Source organism: Anopheles merus, unplaced genomic scaffold (genome assembly GCF_017562075.2).
Source record: "Anopheles merus strain MAF unplaced genomic scaffold, AmerM5.1 LNR4000266, whole genome shotgun sequence".
Classification (NCBI taxonomy): Eukaryota; Metazoa; Arthropoda; class Insecta; order Diptera; family Culicidae; genus Anopheles; species Anopheles merus.
In genome coordinates, this window is record NW_024427846.1 from 1 (window position 1) to 21485 (window position 21485).

The window sequence follows — 21485 nt, forward strand, 5'->3', positions numbered from 1 at the left end:
TGCGTTTCTCTATTATTGAGAAGGTGAAATGGAATTGTGCGTCCCCTTCAATTTTATTCATCGCAATTTTCTCTGCCCCTTCCTCTATTGCAATAAAAAGGAACCCCACTGCGATGGGACGTCTAAATTGTCATTCAAATTAATGTGTAATGAATATATATCACAAGCCACTTATCAAATCAAAAGTAAGCAAACCGTAGCACGGTCGTGCCATTGAAGATAAGATGCCAGAAACGGACCGAATATAATTGAATAAGCTGAATACACAACGTTCTCTTGTTCGATTATAGGAAGAGCAATTTAGTATATTTTTACGTATAGTCAGAGACAGGAAATAATGCTACATAATACAAATTTTGTAACATTCCTCGTGAAAAGTTTATAAACAACATTTTAAAAAACAGACTGTATTTACAAAATACCCAACCCACCGAAGTTGTAATAACATTACGGTTAAACACGTTTGAAATGCTCTATGTTACCATCATTGTGCAGCTTCACCTAGGACTAATGTGAAATCCAGAAAAGCCTCTCAAAAGCAATGCTCAAGCATACGGATGCATCCATCAGACATACACTGGCGGTCGCTCTTTGGTCGCGGATCAACACCGAAATTCAATAAAAATCCCGTCACCAACGCAATGTTCTGTCTCATTCTTTCTTCCACTTTACAAATTAATGCATAATACATGAGAGCTACGACTTCGACAAGAATTCGTTTGCTCCCTTTCCTATCTTGTACAGGGCGCCTGATCCAGCGTTTTCTCCTTTCTCTCCTTTATTTCTGCAATCTCGAGCCTGCACATACCGCCCAACAGAGCGAATAAGGGCGTTAGATCTTTATATTCCTTCAATATCGTCGATTCTCCCCACTTCTAGTACTTTGTCCTGAAACTGAGAAGAGATTGGTTCAGCAGAAAAAAAAAGCATAAAATTGGCATAAATTATACATTTTTCAATGTTCTAGTCCCTGGGTACATTGAACGTAAGATGACTTGGATGAAGAGCGACGATTCAGCAGCATATCGTAAATGCTTTTGTTTTTCGAGGGTGAAAGGTAGCAACGATGCAAAAATCAATAATTGTCCGACAAAGAATCGCATTTTCTTGAAGTCAATTTAAGATAAAAATCAATAGAAGTAAGTTGTTGCTTTTAAAACACACACTGTACAATTGTTCTCGAAAACCCCGGATGTACGTGACGGTATGAGCTAATTTATATCATTAATCATTTCATGCAGTCATTTCTTGCTACGAGTATTATGAATTCCGCGATATTCTACATTTCATTCAGTACCAAGGATTTTAACTGCTATCAAATAATGTAACTTACTGATTGGGGTTTTGAGTTATCCGTTCAACCTGGTGTGTCGAAAGAAATGTATCACTTGTGTTGGTCAATGATAATGGTACCGAGTATTCATGCCATAAATTTTACAACAGTCTACATACCACACGCCCTTCCACTCCCATCGGCAAAGGTTGTGATTGGGACTACTTATGAACGATGTAATTTAACTTGTCATTCATTATAATCCAGCAATAAACATGACCGTCGGGTGGAATGGTCCTCAATTTTCTGATTTCCTTAAAAATGTGATAAGATTTCAAAGTCCTCTTCAGATCAATAAACCGTGTTCGTTCCATACGACACACAAAAAACAACCACAACAAAACCAAAATCTTCATGCAATAATATTGAAAATATCTGTAGATTTAAACTCAGCCTCTGCTTGGTCATCCTGCAAAGGTTGTTTTACACTGGTTTAATATCTTATCTACCAACGAAAACGTCACTACTGATATCAAATCAATATCGCAAAGTTCCCTTTCATCACGTAATACAAACACCCATTGAGTGGATGACGCACGGTACGTATATATAAGAGAAGAAACAGTAACAGAATAACTCAACTTCCTGGAGGGGTCGGTACTTATAATGAAACTGTTCATCGTCGTCGTTTTGGCGTGCTTGGCCGCGGTCCAGGTAAGACTTCCAACCCAAACGTTAAGATATGACCAACTAATTTTGCACACCTCCACTATCGTTAGGCTCGCGAGATCAGCTACCAATCGATCGTTCCATTTCGTGAAGCTACTCGTAGTTCGCGTATCGTGAACGGTTTCCCAGCGTCGCTCGGTCAGTTCCCGTACCAGTATTTCTAGTCGGCGATGGCCGTCTGGCATGCGGCGGATCCCTCATCTCGGCTGAATGGGTCCTAACAGCTGCTCATTGTCAAGTGGGAATCTCCCAGTTCACAGTCCGCGCTGGATCGATCCAAAATAACTCAGGAGGTACCGTGCGTACCTCCAATTTGATCATCATCCATCCAAACTACAACCCTAGCAATCTAAACAACGACATTGGTCTGATCCGCTTGAACGAACCCATGCCACTAGGCGGCAACATTCAGGTCGTTGCTCTTCCCGAAGCAAATCTATCAGAGACATTCCTTAACCGTGAAGCTACCGTTTCCGGATTCGGACGTACCAGTGACGCAAGTGGCGCCATCTCCCCTAACCTCAACTTTGTTCACTTGAACATTATCTCGAACATCCAGTGCATGGGAACGTATGGTTCGGCAACCATCATCGACTCCACTGTCTGTGCGGTCGGTCGCGACGCTCCAAACCAGGGCACATGTAACGGAGACTCTGGTGGCCCATTGACTGTCAATGAAAACGGCCAATCCGTCCAGATTGGTGTGGTGTCCTTCGTTGCTGCCGCTGGGTGTGAACTTGGTTTTCCTTCCGGTTATGTACGCACCACCCATTTCCGTAACTGGATTCGGGAGCAATCTGGCATCTAAGCTTAGAACGCAAGGAACTCTACCAAAAGCTCATTAGTTATGCACACTTAGTGGTTTCCGCTAAATGTGTCATATGAATACTCCCCATTCCAATTGTTTAATAAAACTGTTTTTACATCTTTAAACAAAGTTTGTTTAATTTAAAGTTAGTTGTTATTTTTCTAAGAATTACAATTTGATCGAAAGTTCTCTCACGCGTTCGAGTTGTTAGTTCAATTTTACGTAGCTCGCGATCATCCGCAGAAATTTTATCTTGTGAAATCTTGGCTGCTCTCAAGTGTACAATTTATTCACAATGACTATTAGAGAATTCTATATACAATTTAAAAATTTGCGAAAAAAAAATAAAATTACTTTTACATACATTTACAAACAAAATTTTACTGAAAAAAAACATGGGCAATGTTTGCCTTTAATGTCTATTTTTGTGAAAGCACACATCTCCTATGTCATTATTTATGGCGAGTTATAACAATTCGGTAAATAAATCATTATCCACCGAATTGACAAGAAATGTGATAGATTGGACCTTTCTTTTGTAACATGAGTATAGTACTTACTTGCAAATAGAATCATGTCGCTAATTTTAGAGCATGCAGTTTAATAATTGAAAATTTACTCATTAGCATAACTTTGAACAGCACTTTACTCTTTGCTAACTTACTTACGTAGGCCAAAAAATATATCCAGCCAATGCCGATGATGCACCAACGCACCAACCTGTTATTGCAACAAACAAAAGTGCAACAATGGACAATGAAAAGAAATTTTGTCGCTTAACTTAGTTAGGTATAGTAGATTTTGGCGCATACGCATACAGCATCCTGGCATGTAACGACCGATCGCGAAACTTGCCATGGTTTTTGAAAGAGAACACGTCGATGCAGATCCCATTGCTAGATAGTCATTTTCGGTTCGCTTTTAACAGTTTCATGAAAAGTGTTTACAAATATACGTGTAATCCTACAATTTCTTGCACTCAATCACTCATGGAGACCAAAGGACACTATAAACAAAGAACATTCATAAACGTTTTCATTGTTTGTCATTCCATAACCACTAATCACTACCGTTTGCTACAGTTCTACCAGAGAAACCAAATGCTTATTAGTCATGAAACAGCTCAGAATATGTTCCTGGATCTGAAAAGTTCTTTTTATTTTTTACTAAGCATTGTGCCGATTAGATTTTATTCTCAAAAACGTAGAATACGCATACCGTTCAATGCTTATAACCAGGGTGCGAATGATAAATGAGATCTTTGGATTGAATCCTGTCACAAAACATTCTAATTGCTCTTATTGGTAATAGAAAAGAAGTGCAAAATGCCGAGTCGGTAGTTCTCCACGGAACGTTTGTTTGATGGCGAATCGTTTCCCTTCCACTGTCAAAACAAGATTCGCGAACAGTTTTGCGTTTCCATGACACGATTATTCTTAGATGCGTTGACTTGAACGAACATATCAAACTTTTTTTTATTATTTTGTTTTGATATAAAGTATAGTAATTCTCGCGATGACGTAAATAAATAGAAAACGTACTTAAAAACTCAAAATTTGTGAGAAAAATGCACGATGAATTTCCGGATGGTTCACTCCAGTTAAAACACATCCAGTAAGCGGTCACCTACTGTGATTAGGATGATGAGCAGGGGAATACAGTGAACCCTCTCTTATTTGACACCTCTCCAATTTGAAAAACCTCTCTTATTTGAACATTTTGCACAGTCCCTTGATTTCCAGTACATTTTTGTTTCTCTAATTTGGAAAACCTCTGAAATCTGTGTCCCTCTTATTTGAGTATGGTGTTGCCATGGTTAATGAAAGATGTATGCTCAAAATAGCGATTCTGTTCGCAGTTTCCTATAGCAACAGTTAAGGCTGCATACTAAATGTTCTGTCTCTTTCTTGTTTGTATGGACCTTTCATTCACTTTAAACCTCTGTAATTTGAAAACCCCTCTTATTCGACAGTCCCATCGCCTCTCAAATAAGAGAGGGTTCACTGTAGTTTATTATGAGTTGATAGTTATTGTTTACTACTTGATATTTGATGTTTGATCTTTATTTTAAAGTTAGCAAGCCCTCTTGAAATTACAAACGGCGTTAAATTCAAGGCACATACGTACAACAATGGATTACAACTAAACCATAACAACGACTTAGCAGACCTAGGAGCGATCGCGGTGGAACGTGTGCGTTAAGACCAGAGAGTAGCACCGACGGGTCGATCTGAATGTCGAAGAGTCCCGCACTCTTACAGCCTCTTAGAATTGCAATTTCATTGCTTCAACGACTCGAGGCCTAGCAGCGCACAGCGTTTCTCATAGTCCCTCCAGTAGCGTTCGGCAAACCACGTAAGTTTGTGCAGGATGGACTGTGTGCGAATCAGGAGGCGAGCAGCTGAAAGACATAGCTCAATAGAAGCATATGGCAAAACCGACCGCACCAAAATGAAATGAAACATCGTGAAGCAAAGCCTGTTGCACGGGTAAACCAAACGCCTGGAGCTTGGAAAGCAGCAAGGAGTGAAGGACGCTTGCAAAGGCAGCCTTGATGTCATGGCATCGATGATCCTGTGGTTGAACGCTAACAAATTCGATTGGGTTTGAGGTGACTGACCAAAGAGGACTATGCAAAGAGGAGATTAAACATAGACTGCTAACAAAAAATGAATCATTTATTTATTGTTTTATTCTGATAGCGCGAGTTCATTGTCATAAATTAGTGTGTTTTTTTTTTCTATATAACTCAGAGCTTACAACAATTGTTACAGTACTTGTTGCAAATGAAGTTTTCGTCTTCACATTCACGTTTTTCCCAGGTACCCAATGGTATATTAAAGTATCAACATGATTCTTTAACTATCATTGAGACACTTTCATTCAACACAATTCTAGCCGATGCACAGAAGCTGTACAATCTCCACTATGATTGTTTGTTGAGTTTGTTGAATTTATTTTTTTGTCTCGAATTGCTGTACAATATTTCAAATTTAGTGAAAAACTCTATCCCGCTTCATAAGCTTGTAACTCACCAAATGAGCAACCGCATGCAAAAGTTATTATTTCTCCCATAACAATCATTGCTAGTACTAGTTCGCATTCCAGTCAAATTTTGCTTAGTTTCGTACACATGTACGATTCGAATAGTAGTAGTAGCTTGCATTAGAATGGCACTATATACAAATGTTTCGCATGGTCTGTTGTGTCGATGGTATGATACACATGCTCTAGTACATACATCACATTCTTGATGATGTATTTAGTCTACATGTGTGAGAGAAGGCAAATCAAATGAATCAAACGTGTTGGAACGGTGTTAACACTACGAGTTGGGAAGCATATCGTTAAGCATTTCTTTTTCCGAAGTACTGAGCTTATCAGGAAATTTAATATCGAATGCTACGAGCAGATCCCCCTTCCGCGATGGTTCCTTCGGAAATGGTAGTCCATAACCTTGTATACGCTTAACCGTGTTAGGTTTGATGATTTCTTGCTTTGTACTAATTCGTAGCTTTTCTCCTGTCATAGTGGGCACTTCAAATATTACTCCACAGAGAGCCTGAAATAAAAACAAACAAATGTCACAAAGGAAATTTTGACATATTTTCTAACAATGATTATGGCAACAGCAACTAGAACGTGTCATTTGATAAGTCTTATGTAAATAACACTTCAAGTATACATATTTTAAGCAATTCACAATTTTTTTATATTTAACGAAAACAGTTATTTGTCAGAAAAACAGAAAATTACGAGGTAGAGTTGTAATTGTAGAAAATTGCCATATACATACCTGTTTCAGTGTCAAGCGAGCGGTGTACCGCAGATCACTTCCTTCGCGCCGGAACCAGACGTGAGGTTTGTCGCGTATGATGAAAACAATGTCAGCAGGTATTTTGCCTTTCGTTTGATCGCCCTCCTTCTGAAAGGTGACCTTTGTACCTGACTTCCACCCAGGCTTAATGGATATGCTCACGCATTTGTCCTCCTTTTTCGAAGTACCGTCCGGTTGAAGGACGCGACGTGAAATTTTCATCTTCTTCACACAGCCATGATAAATCTCTTCTAACGTAACGTACAGATCGTGCTCGATTGGTGGATCCTGTACTTTCTCCTTTTTGAGAGGTGAGTGAACGTTGAAGGAGTGTGACCTGAGCGACAAATTAACATGATTAATTAGCAGTATGTTTTATATGCAATATTACTCTTGAAACAAACAAACAAAACACAATTTAATCAAACAAATCATACCTAAAAGCACCTCCTAGACCGTGCCGGTTTCCCAAACCACTGAATGGTGTGAAGAAATCGTCATCATTGAAAATACTGCTATTGAATAAGCTATCGTTGTGCATATCGAAAAATGATCCAAACGGGTTGTTCGATCCAAAAAACTGTGCAAACGTTGCTCTAGGATCTCCATGGAATTCATAAGTAAAGTTTTGTGAAGAGTTTGATGTGCCATTGGAAGCTCCTGTACAAAAACGGATAAATCAATAGTTGTTGTAATTTAAGACTTCAACATCACAAATTAAGAATAACTTACGTCCTTTTAATCCATCTTCACCAAATTTATCATACATTTCACGTTTCTTCTTATCGGACAACACTTCGTATGCTTCAGCAACTTCTTTAAACTTCTCCTCTGCCCCAGGTGATTTGTTTTTGTCTGGGTGATATTTTAGTGCTAATTTTCGGTAAGCTTTTTTGATGTCTTCATCCGTCGACCCTCTTGGAATACCGAGAGTTTTGTAATAATCTTTCCCCATGGCACCTATTTTGAACCGACGAGCCTTTACCAACAATTAGAATAACACTTCAGTTTGTTCACTACAATGTTTTACTTTCACAGAATGAAATTAACTTTTAAATGTTGTTTGAATATGTGTTAGCACGACGTTGCACAAACAAGAGTGATCCTATAAAAAAAATAAAAAAATTGTAATTACTTCAACACAACCTGCAAATGTCACATAAAGTAAAATGCTACAATTCATCAACTTCAATCAATTCATTGGAGAATGCCCAAATAAAGCAAAACAATAGAAACTATCAGAATAAATTTCAGGAATGTCTATTCCATTTAAAAATATATATGTGAAATATATACCATTTTCGGACAAATATTTAAGTATTCGTGTAAATCACAAATCCGATTGTCAAATTCCAAAAAGATTCTCTTCAAGTTTATATTGTTCTACCTCACGATGAATAACCACATTTGAGCACCCTTATTATCGAAAACAATTGTTTTAAATTTTATAAATACTATTAAACATGACGAGTCCCGTATTTACACTCTAAAATAACTTCCACTGATCACAAGAAACTGCGACAGAAAAAAAGGTACACGCTTCCACCAACAGCCAAATGCTGTTTAACGATACATTTTCAATTCAAGACAATTTAAAAACACTGCACATTGCTAGGCTTCAGGAAACAGGTCCAGTGAAATATATACTGGAAATGTAAATGTACTTGATGTATCCTTGATATGGGCAATGCCTGGTTGTATATACATACAGTACCCATCAACCTATAAACAGAATATATTTACCACTACCTTCTTCGCATTCGATTGAACTACCACAAACTAAGCTCTCAATACATTTGACGCGCGCATCCGAAATACTAAAGTACTAACACCAAAACGCTTCGAAGTCAGGTTTTCGCGCAGCGTGTACGTCTGCGCACGCCGTAAAGGTTTCGCGTTATTGCAACGTATCTCGCATTCTATCCCATGTAAAACCAATCCACCGTAAAGTGTGTGAAATAACAATATCTCAGTCGGCAGCGTCTGAAAGATGAGTTGAATTCTGAAACCATTCTCTGCCGGGCATGGTCAACGGATTGAGTGTCGCAGTCCTCGAAAGTGTTCGTCCAACTCACAGTTATTTCATTTACACCTATCGCTTGGTGATTCAGGGCTACTTGATCAGAGTCTGATCTGTCCATGACTTTGTGCCGTATTGAAGAGAAAAGCAATTTCATTCTACTTCCTTGCTAAAATGGTCACAGTCTCAGACAGTTCATCAGGTTCAAGATCAAAACAACGTGCTCATCTCTGACAATAATTGTACTTGTTTGTATTTATTTTTTTAGAACCCCTTGTTCGAAAGTCTCACCTTAACTTCAACCGCATTTGTCCATTCAATTTGAATGTTGTAAACACAATACCATTCACCGAAAAACAGAGACGAGACTTGTGATTCATGGTTTTAGCCGTATGAGTTTAGTCGCTTTCAATGTATAATTTAAGTTTGTTTGCCTTTCAGTTGCCAATATATTTTGAACTGCTCCTATTTCGGCTTTCTTACAAGCCATAAAAAAGGAATGACTGAATTAAAATATTTGCCGTACGTAGTATTGGTATTGTTAATTAGTAACAATATAATGTTAATTATATTGTTATTTATAATTATCATATCATATTTCTTAATCATACTACATTTTAACTATTCGACACTCAAAAATAGTTTTTTGTGTAAAAAGAATGTTAAATGTTCTATCTAATGAATACAGTTTACAAAAATGGCAATATATTTTCTTTTAGACGGAAGAATTCCACCTTCCACCTCAGAAGCAACGTATACAGATTCTTTATAACAATAGGGACATCTGCATGATAGATTCCATGGGTCTCCAAACTACGGCATGTAATTCGCATGCGAAAGCCAAAGGTTAAAAAGATTAGTTACTATTTTTGGGTTTGATCGCCCCTCCATGTCCAAAAAAGTAAATTAATTATATAATTAAATAAGTCAGGTTTTGGTGCAGCTTTATACCTGTACAAATTTGAATTTTTACTTCGCATTTTCTTATCAAACAAGATTTAAACATTCACACAGTATGCTCAAGGCGTCCCTCAACAACTTTATTTGCGAAACAATGTGGCCCGCGACGTGAAAAGTTTTAGACGCCTTAACACGTAGGCCGTTATGCCCAAGAACAAATAAGAAAGAATTCAACTTATGCTGTGATAAGCTGTAAAAACGTTAAACTAATATTATTTATAAATAAGTAAATACACATTCGCAACCTACAGAGTAGGGAATTGGTACATCTAATCAGTGGTTTTCAACCTTTTTGTAGTTTTCCCCCATGTAGAGTGCATGTAGGATTTAATTCCCCACTCACAAGTTCATGAGCGAGGGGAGAGCGTCGCCACACATGGTATTTAGCGAAATTTTGATAAATAAATTTACCCCTCCCCCCCCCCCCCCTACAAGTTAAAATTCTCCAACATTTCTTGGGAGAAATTCCTCACCAGTTGAAAACCGCTGATTTAAATGGATAAGATAATACTTATTACGTTGCTTTATTATTACACGATCTACGATCATGAATGTATGCCACTTCATAGATCCCATTTTCCTCTAATATCTGAATATTCCTCTGCATGCTATTATTAAGCCTTGGAAGTCTGTATGGGCCACCATGACTACATATGTCCCTATGCAAAAAAGAAGAATAATAAACTATACCTACATTTTAATATTGTAGCCTCGTATTACTGTTAAACTAAATTTCAATGAATTAGTCCACGATCATCGAAAAGTGTTGCGAAAAGTGTAAATTTGATTTTACACCATTCATGGTTCCCATCAAACCATAACAAGATGTTGTAGTTATAGCCGGGCAAAGGCATCTGTCTTACAACGCTCAATCTCCCACTGTCCTTTATTGTTTAGTTGGCAATATGTCATAAGTGATTGCCATATGGCACTGCTGCACCATTGGGTGACGAGTGGCTTTTACCATATCAGTCAATAGATATGAATGATAATCCAACACATTTTTCCATATTAGTACGGTGTCCAAAGACGGTCAGTTGAGAAGCTGGTCCGTTTTTTATTGTTTTTTTTTTTTGCCACACTCTATAACGTTCAGCGAACGTGTCAGCCATCGAGATAAATTTTGAGAAACAAGTTTCACGTCTCGACGATATCAGCATCCATGAAAGGATTCGCGAGAAAATTTTGATTACCAGTACAAGCGAGGACAATCCATAAGCAACAATATGTGGCTATACTTTGAGACTCGTTAAACCAAGGCATCCAACATGTCTTACAAGTTTACAAATGATACTATTCGTATAAAGTGGTCTTATTATATTGCTACATAACCTGAATCTCACGCTTTTTTTAAAGATTGAACTAAATCCCCAAATTTAAATCTGTTGTCTATACTATTTTGATTCGTTCTAAATTTTATAGTACTACATTGCAAACATTCAACCAAAGCAACACTTTCTTTCTTCATTTAGGTAACGACCTTCGCGATAATGCTGGCTTATTAAAGACTATCGAGACTTATTAATGTACCTCATACCCGGGTAGTCAACCCTTGCTACAGGGGACGGCCGATACAAGGCTTGAACCCACCACAGGCATGTTGTTAACAACTATACCGAGGGACTGCCTCAAACACTTTTATGGTCTACTTTTATTGATCTGATCGACTTTTATGAGTAAGCTAAGTTATTTTTTGCCCTTTTGACAGATATCTCATTTCACCAACATCTGATCAACATTTAATTCAGCATACATTCTTAAATAATATAAACACTTTATACTTAAGAAACACTTTAAAGTATAAATAACTTATAAAATAATTATCTCCTTCTCAATTGAAAGAAAACCAAAAGTTGCAAAGCAAACTGATATTCTATATTAAATCAAATATATCAGATATATTTAATATGGCTTGATCCATATAGCATTGCTTCAAACTTATATATTCTAAAAAAAACAAGTAAATCTACCGCATAAATCTTACAATTATGGAGAGCATATTATGCATATTTTTATCCTATTTTCATAAACTATACGCCTGAGCTGTTAAACAAGAACTACAACATATGAAGAACTACAAACCCTTCATTTAGTATCATTATTTCATCGTCAGGCATGATAATAACTTAAAAGTGCATATCGAATCATTGAAAAGGCAATAATTGAAGATCATCTACCTTTAAAAACGCAACATCGCCAACCTAAGGCAAACAGGCTGCCATTTCGTTGATGCTGGAATCAGAGTTAGTCATGATCGTTTCGAGCAAAGCACACAGGCCGTTCCAAAGCCGCCTGGTTGAAAAACTAAACTTCTTTCGATTCGCTTTTCCCCAAAAAGGAAACCAATCACACCTCCCCAAAAAGAAGCTTACTCCAAGTATCAAATGTTCCCCACGCTACCTTCATGATCGTCATATGCTTGCCATACAACAACTTGAACACAACGGAACGGAGCACAGCTCTGATCAGATCGGACGATCGAGGAGCATTACTTCATGTCTCACCATTTAGAAGAGACTCGTTTTTATTCCCTTTCGTCTATGACTCCCAACACGTTTGGTAAAAAAGATGATATTTCAACCACCGTCCAACCGATGGACTCGATTCGATGCTGGTTGCCGCGCATGAACTGATGGCGCACGCATAGGTATGGAACATATCTACATGCAATTATCATGTGTTTGTGCATGTCTGTATGCGAATTGTGCTGTTTGACACAAAATCGATTGTGAAGATGTTGACCATAAATGGTAACGGAATTTTTAGTATTGCATCGTGTCACCCTGGCCTCTTCTGGCTCCTACCAGTGCGGCCATGGTCGTAACGCTTGCACACACCAAAACTCGTTCACCACCCTTACTCTGCGCAGCACTTCAGTCCTGTGATACCCTTGCTAAGTGACAAGCTTCACATCGCAAATACAGCATATCACTATATCCAAACCAGATGCGAATAACCAAACGAACCATATGAACATGGTTTGATCGCTATCGCTACTCTACTACAAGTGAGAATACATATCAATTAGCAGAAGGGTTTAGGTCGCCGCATACCATCGCACCTTTTTGATTCATCGTCTAAGGACGCACATAAGGCACATGACCCGTTGCACTTTTGCTCTACTAGGTTTACAAAGCTTCCATTAACGATCAATGATATATCGCAGCAAACAAGCATATCTCTCTGCAACTCGCCACCGCCTCTTCCAATTCATCGGCTGTGCAAACAAATCTGTTCTGTGGACAATTTGTTACAAAGTCTTGTAGCCCCTAGCCTGCACCCCACCAATTTCAAATCAGTACACTTGACCGGTCTTGGCTTTCGAATAAAAAGACCGCTATTGACAGGTTACTAGTTAATTTGGAAAATCAAGTCCGAATACTTCAAGCCTTTCTCGTGAACTGGTGTATCACTAGAGCCAGTGAGAGAAATGTGATACAGTTTGATATTCATTTTCCACCTTAGGAAGTTATTATAATTCATACATTTTTTCATTACTTTATTTTATCATACATGTTATTTTGAAGAGCTAACAAGAAACATTTATGAAACAATCATAATTGGATTTGATTTGAAACACCACCACTATTATGGAGTACTTTATTATATTTTCTAGTCTTTATGATGATTGTAAACATGTACATTATCTATCAATTGCATTTCTTACAGAGTAAGAAAACTTAATTCAATTCCAATTTTATATTGGAATTCTGTACAATGTGTGGGAGGGGGGGGGGAATGTTATTGTGAAATTGATTATTATTTCTTATTTAATTCTTTCTCGTTATGTTTAGAGATTAGTTTACATATAGACATAATTTATAATCGGAAAAAAATTACTAAGTTTGACTAATCTTGGCAAATCTCGAATAGACCGTTCCTCGTTGCAGGGACTGACTATCCTGCTATGTGGAATTTTATAAATTACGAAAGCATGTATAGCACGGCATAAATTAATAACTTGTTACGCCAAAAAGAATAAGAAGCAGAAAATGTCTAATACAGGTATAAGACCCGTTTATGTAGCCCGAGAAACAATTTTCTATATAGACAGAATTATTAATTTACAGTGACATACAACTAGATGCAATGTCAAAAATAATCAATAATACGATCAATACATTTGAACACGATCAACGGCAAGCTGATGCTATTCTATTGTTTTTCGTTTCAAAGGAAACTAACCTTTTTGTTTTTTTGTGCTGAATGAAACTTATTTTCAATTTAACGGTATTTAATCTATTGCCGTTACATTATACGCGTTTTTATGTGATCAACATGTTGATTATTAGTGTTCATTTAACACTGCACTACAAGTCGCCCAGTACACTTTGTATGATTACTTTTAAGATTTTCAAACAAGTGGTATAACCATGCCTGATTTTTTTAAATGATAATAAGTGGTTGGAGAAGATGGCTGAATACAAACACGACACATACCATCTCTTCATTGACTTCAAAGCCGCATATAATAGCATAGCCAGGGTAAAACTGTATGACGCTATGAGCTATTTCGAATCCCGGCCAATCTGATAAGGCTAGTTAGAATGACTATGACCTACGTCACATGCCAGGAAAGGGTGGATGGAAAACTCCCAGGACCTTTTGCTACCACCAAAGGCCTGCGCCAAGTGGACGGGCTTGCTTGTCTCTTATTCAACCTGGCGCTAGAGAGGGCCATCCGTGACTCGAGGGTGGAGACTACGGGAACCATCTTCTATAAGTCAACCCTGATCCTGGCATACGCTGATGATATAGACATCATTGGTTTACGGCTCTCCTATGTAGCAGAAGCCTACCAAGGGATCGAGCAGGCGGCAGAGAGTCTCGGATTGCAGATAAACGAGGCAAAGACCAAACTGATGGTGGCAACATCAGCGGGCCTACCAACAAATAATCAGAATCTACGTAGGCGTGACGTGCAGATAGGTGAACGCACTTTTGAAGTCTTCCCACAATTCACCTATCTTGGGTTAAAGGTCAGCAACGACAATAGCATGGAAACTGAGTTGCGCGCAAGGATACTGGCTGCGAACCGGTCATTCTACAGCCTGAAAAATCAGTTCACCTCAAAGAACCTGTCGCGACGGACGAAGCTCGGACTATCTAGTATCTATACAGTTCCGGTACTCACATACGCCTCTGAGACATGGACACTGTCCAAATCTGACGAAACCCTCTTAGCCGCGTTCGAGAGGAAGATGCTCAGAAGGATACTTGGCCCCGTATGTGTGGAAGGACAATGGAGGAGCCACTATAATGACGAGCTATACGAGATGTACGGCGACCTCACGTCGTACAGCGTATCAAGCTCGCCAGGCTCCGGTGGCTGGCATGTTGTACGCTTGGAAACGGACGACCGAGTCCGTAAAGTGTTTTTAGGCCGTCCATAAGGACAGAGGAGCGTGGTAGGCCCAAATTGAGGTGGCAAGATGGCGTGGAGGCGTCCGCCATTAAATCCGGGATAACGGACTGGCAGACGAAGGCGCGAGACCGTGAGCGGTTTCGGACACTCCTGAGGCAGTCCAGACCGCAAAGCGGTTGTAGCGCCGGATAAGTAAGTAAGTAATAAGTGGTTTATAGTTCTCTTCCAATCCTACATTTACTTTTGTTGAAAAATGTAACAGCTTAATCAAATAAACTAAATGTAATCAACCTATACAGTGATCTGTGATAGGGTAACTGTACCAGTTTTCGGCACGCTAGTGCAGCAGTTTCACAAAAACTGCTCACAAATAAACATTTTTTATTATTTTTCATGAAAGTGATGTTATTCTGGTTGATAAACTATCATAATATGTTACACTATTTTTTATTTGCCGGTTCAAAGCCCTTTTTCATAAATATTCGTAAAAATGCAAACATTGCTTTTGCTCCTATTTTCGGCAGTTTGTTCCTATTTTCGGCAGGTTGTGTTCCTATTTTCGGCAGCGCGAATACGGGTCAGAAAATGTTTTTATCTATGTAAATATGTACAAAAAAAATTTAAAGCAATTTTACACTCTTACTTTCCTAATACTGATGTTAAAAAGCACTTTAATTAATAATTTTATGTTGCTTATTTTGGTCCGTTTTGACAGCCACTTTGATGCGACGTTTAAACAGAGCAGCCATAGACAGTTTGATGGTTATAGCGTACGGTGCGAACTGGCTTACAAATATTTATTTTTCTCTTAAGTTAGTGCATTGTTTGTCGTAAAATTGGTGATATTTGGTACAAGAAAGGTCATATTATGTGTCGACATACGCATTGTAGTGTTCTGATCAATTTTAAAAGGAATATTCAGCCAAATTCAATGTGTGTTATTGTTCCGAGTTTCGGCAGGAGCCCACAACATTGAGCTGTCAAAAATGAACATTTACTGTGTACCTATTTTCGGCAGCATTTAAAGTGAAAATTAACCTGTTTATCGTGATTTTAAAATTCCGAACAAGTTAGAATAAATTAAATAAGCATACAATCTTTAATATACACCACTTTCTCATTGTTTTACTGTTCTGATTCTCTTAATCACAAAACCTGCCGAACGATTGGCTGACAGCAAAGCTGCCGAAAAAAAGCACAATTTATTTAATATTTTGGAAAATACGTAATGAAATGGTGTGAAACTTCGTATGTGAATATCAAATAAGTACACTTTCACTACAAAATTGTATTTTGTGAAAATTTTTACCGCATTTGTGCAGAATTTCACGTTTTTAGCTACTCTGCCGAAAATAGGTACACTGCCGAAAACTGGTACAGTTACCCTACTGTGATACTGTGATGTAATCAACCCATCAATTTGACGGATTCCGTAGAGATAGGTATACCACAAGTGCATCTGAAAATCTATGGAAGTTATGAATATAATACATATGCTACAAACTCATAGTACGTTATGATAGTTTTACAAAAAGTAAAAATCAAGATTAAACAAAAGGTATTTGTTAGTACTTCACTTCAAAGTTTAAATTTCGCCAAATTTACGGGTTCCGTAAACCTAGTGTTAAATCATCAACCACTGCAAATGGAGCACATTTATAGACTCTTGTAGTTGTTCAAAAATATCTTTGTTATCCCCTTCAATCAAAAACAACGATGCATGTAGAACAATAAAAAAATACACAATTTTATTATACATTAAACACTTCAGTACCTCATTTAGTTGGATATAGGAAGTGACACCCTTAGTGATAAAGACTAGAACGCTAAATAACAGTTCGCTATTTCCTTACATTCACGAGCATTCCCATCTCAAAACGTGCATGTAAAAGTGAGATTGTTTTTTTATCACTTGTATGAAAATCTACTGCAAATAATCGTACAAAGTGTACTGGACCACTTATCCGTTCTCACTACCTAAGGTTAATCCATCCGTGACGTTACGGTACAAAAACCATGGCACGATTGCAATACTGTTCCTTTAAGCTCCACCAGATTACCAGCGGTCTGTGCATTATCCTTTTTTTATTCATGCCTTTTGTCCATTCTTGCACGCTCAAGTGTCTTCCATTACGAGGAGAATCGGTCGTACTCTCAGTAAATTTTACGGACGATATTAGCTCTGTTGCATTGCTATATCGAATGCAATGCAATTTTGTCGTCAAAACGAGCTCACAACTCAGTCATACTAAATTCCATGTTGAATGAAACTGTAGCTATTCGCTATCCATCGTCCAGTATGTATCACACAAGAGCTTAAGCATTCATAGATGGATATCCGATGGTTATTGAAAATGCAACGGGTAGCAAAATCAATAATCCGTGCTATTAGCGTTCCTGTTCACACATGACATTTTTATGAATGATTTAATTTATGAAAAACTATTATAATAAATGACTGCAAGCGATAACTAGGACTGGCTATGTAATTTGTATTCTGTAAATTTGTTATTTGTCACACCGTCGGTTTAAAAATTCAGTTTTCAAAATAAAGACTGTCAAGTCAAGCAGTTCACAATATTCAGCTGATATAATGATGTCAACTAGCAGGGTAAATAGTAAATAAGTAAATATCGAAAAAGACTCGTAAACATATCAGAACAGTTAAATAATGTTTACATAAATATGTTTAAAAGGCTACGTACAAAATGGTTCTACAAACTTCTCTTTTCAAAATATAGCAACGTAACTACTAAAGCACTCACTATACAATGCTATACATACTGCAACTCGATTTTGCCATCTTTTTTTTACATTTGAATATAAATAGCTGAGACACACACAAAAGTTTAAATTTTAAAGGACATACATTTTATAATTAAAATATGGATTCAATTGTATGAGGTTTGTTTGTAAAAAAGTATAAGATAAAAGAGATCTTATACATTCCAACCGCATATGTTGAGTTGGGCAACGCATGGATAATTGAGGCTGGGGTGACAAGAAGCAAACCACATTCGGGTCAAGGTTATCAAGAATGCATATTCTCTCACAATGTCCTACATACACAATGCCGTCCCTCCGCGCACGAGGAGCGTGTACCAATTGCAAACAGCAGACATTACTAAAGAGAATATATACAAATATCTACTTTTTTCTCAAAATTGTGCATTATCTCAAAACTCATAAAAAATACCTATACGATTACCAAATTTATTATTTTTAATGTATTTGCATGTTTATCATGAAAACTGTGTGCTATTTCCCTACATTCACGTGCATTCCCATCTCAAAACGTGTATGTAAAAGTGTATGTAAATGTTTAATTTTAAGAGTATATTCTCAAATAAGCATCTGCATTATTTTTTCTATAAGTTTTTAAAATAGTATAATTACATCCATCGTACAACCACAAATATTATAAGGGTAGATTACGTTTGATCCAACAGGCTTTTAACAAATTACATCGAAATTTGCATGCAAATAAAACTGGAATCATGCGCTAACACACACTGAGAACAACAATTTCACAGTATAGCAATCTTTGATTCTTTCCTCGGCTTACGCATATGCCGTTACTATTACTATGACCGACACAACCAACCAAGTAATATTGCTAGCGTTACAGATGCTTGTTCCACAAATACCATCACCGGCATTTGTGCCTCTTGTAGATTTGTGTGAGAGAAAATGTACGATTTCCAAAAATAAAACTCGCCCTGAATTGTAAGGTTACCTTTGGTCTGGTCATAATTTTTAAACTTTTTTTTTTGTTCATATTTTCTCCCATGTTGTTTCTTTCAATTTTCAAAATTTGCTTGGAAACAGCATTTCGCCGTATCTTTAGGAAGCTGTGTGCTTCAGTTGGGAGTGCGAGTGGGTGTATGCTCATGCCGCGCACACCCGCCAAATGACAAAGAAGGTTGAAATCACCAGCTTGTTTGGCGGTCAGTACGATGGCTAGAATGCTAAGCAGCCAATAAGCCGCAAAACACACATCCCATGCCAGCCAGCGTGCGTGGTTGGCTTTCCACACATGCTGAATCGCTTTCAAATTTGCTCCCATGGTCGCAAATCAATAACCATCATCCCAAAATTGGTAGAAAACAAGAAACGCGTGCACTACACCCAGAATCAGACCGACCATTAATCGTGAAGCGTACAGTCACGCTTTTATTACTGGATTCAAACCACCTGGCTATTTAGCTTAAAGAAATAATCTTCGTCGCGAACCTCAACACTACACACATGTTATCAAATTCAACGACTAGACTAAAGATCCATATAAACAACCACGTTCCCTAGAGTTCATGGGATAAAGATGGGAATGATTCTAAAATTAGAGTCATCTCTTCGTTTCACTATACCTAAAAATAAAACTATGCCTAACTTTAGCGTGAATCACATCGATTAGGGTCAACCCGCCGTGACCTGAGAACGCCCCTGAAAATTTCTGTCAAAATTAATAGTAACCTAACGATAACTGAGCAAAAAAACTCTCGATGTACCAGAACTGTCTAGTTTATTTGCAACATATTAGCAGTATTTTTGGTACCATTCTTATACATAAAATTGTTTTGATAACGTAAGCAATTTAGATAGGTAGTCCCGAACACAAATGCTTAATAACTACAAGTTTTCACCAACAAACAAGTTTGCACCATGACATCATCGCTTCAAATTTCACTTTGTTCTGTAAATCCTTCTATTCAAAGTGTACCTACCGACTACTGGCCTATAACAAACCGATGATTGCTGCTTCACGCCCTATTAACCAACAATATAAAGTAACCGACAAAATTGAAACTCTGGATGGTAATGTAAAACATAGCACATCCTTGGGACGAAAAAACCCTCACTGTGACAAACTTGACTATGGTGAAACGATCTGTCTGGTCGTAGTATGTTACCTTTTTTGAAGCCGAAAGTGACGTAGGCTTTTTGACTCGCGTCACGGAAGAGCGTACCGCTGCTTGCCCCTCTGCAGCAAAGTCGAAGCAGGTTTTGGCAAGGCCAAACGATCACGTCACACTGCGAACCAGCCGACCAGATCGATTGTGCCTTGGCGCGTATGCTCTTTCAGTTGTCGAGTTGTGTGGTTGAGTTAGGAGCAAACTGCTTATTCGGATGAGCTCTACAGGGAAAGAGTCCCAGTTAATTATTTTTGTTGCAATAATTTCTATTAGCGAGGCAAAACGTAAAATATCTTTGGCGCCACCGTTTAGAATCACTTAAAACTAGCGGCTAAAACTGACATACACATCGCACACCTGTCCACCGCCTCTAACTGACACTGGACTATTCCCAATAACAACACTTAAAACACCTCTACCCGGCCTCACTGTATCTCACTATCCGTTACACTGGTACAGTAGCTGATTGTTTTTGCGACCAAGGTCCCAAAACCCAGCTATATGTTTACAACAGCGCAAGAGCGAAACCCCGCGCGTTACGCACTCGCGGCCTTTTTCATATTCTCTGGAGATGCTACAATCTTCGTCGTTTCGTACGTGATCACGTTCGCCTGCGTCGCACAAAAACTGCGACGGTCACTGTGTTTGTGAGCGTACGGAGAATGCGATAACTGATTATTTTGTTACACAATTGCAAAATACTGAGTATTACTTGCGTTAGAAAATCACAACACTGTTTTGAAAAATCGTTTACATGCTAAACATAACCAAAACAAACCCACCGTCAACCGATAACTCTCTCCGTGTTGCGGTAGAAGGCACTCTTGACACTGAGGATGATGATCGCCACTGATGGACGCTGGAGGATGAAGCATTCGTAATGTCGCACACCGCACCCGCACACGAAGAGAGTGAGTGAAACACTAAACGTGAAACACGCACTTCGACTAAGCCAGTTTTTGAGCATCAGACTTCAACCTTTACTCGAACGTAGCCAATGTGGTGAACAGATGCGGGCATCGCATAAAACCGCATCGATCGTAGTCGGAATCGTTCGTTACGAATGTTGTTGGTGTGCTGTACAGTGTTCATTACCGATCCACAGCAACACACATCGTGTTTTGTATTTTGTATATAATCAGTCAGAGAAATACCTATGCAAAAACGTACATCTGTTACATTTGATTTTCATGTTAATTTTTTCATTTTGAAGAAACGAGAAGGTTTTGTGTATATATTTTTACATACTTGACTTTACAGTTTCCATACTAACTTTATTTATTCATTTTTTGTGATTGCAAAACGGGAAATGTATACGCATGTAATTGTATTGTTGAAAACATTCATTAAAATGGTTGCCAGATCCATCTCAAAAATGGCATTATTAAGCACAAACCCTGTATTCTTGAAATCGAATCAAATGAACACTCGAATGAATATTTTTAAAGCTATATCATCTCTAGTTAGCTAATCAGCGTGAATGCCGTCATTCAACAACAACTTGTGTGATGTTAATGTTCATGTTAATGTTAATGTTAATGTTAATGTGTGATGTTAATGTTCATGTTTCATGTTAATTTTTTTCATTTTGAAGAAACGA

General features: G+C 38.0%; 1 protein-coding gene and 1 pseudogene across 1 annotated transcript; one reads left to right on the forward strand and one right to left on the reverse strand.

The window, feature by feature from the left end:
• Positions 1–1876: 1876 nt before the first annotated feature.
• On the forward strand, positions 1877–2935 carry LOC121602011 (annotated as a pseudogene).
• Positions 2936–5480: 2545 nt separating this feature from the next.
• LOC121602009 (dnaJ protein homolog 1-like) lies at positions 5481–20851 on the reverse strand. The gene is made up of 6 exons (XM_041930786.1): positions 20668–20851; positions 19883–20106; positions 7360–7732; positions 7065–7287; positions 6607–6964; positions 5481–6372 (listed from the first exon to the last, which is right to left on the reverse strand). The coding sequence occupies exons 3-6, from the start codon at positions 7580–7582 to the stop codon at positions 6136–6138; spliced, it is 1041 nt and encodes a 346-aa protein (XP_041786720.1). The 5' UTR covers positions 7583–7732; positions 19883–20106; positions 20668–20851; the 3' UTR covers positions 5481–6135.
• Between the last annotated feature and the right edge of the window lie 634 nt (positions 20852–21485).

What these genes read in the sequence shown, in the direction of transcription:
- LOC121602009 (XM_041930786.1), bottom strand. Translation starts at nt 7,582, where the DNA reads ATGGGGAAAGATTATTACAAAACTCTCGGTATTCCAAGAGGGTCGACG. An exon ending in GGTCTAGGAGGTGCTTTTAG is followed by an intron (nt 6,965 to 7,064) that starts GTATGATTTGTT and finishes TTTGTCGCTCAG; the next exon opens with GTCACACTCCTTCAACGTTC. An exon ending in CTCGCTTGACACTGAAACAG is followed by an intron (nt 6,373 to 6,606) that starts GTATGTATATGG and finishes TTTTTATTTCAG; the next exon opens with GCTCTCTGTGGAGTAATATT.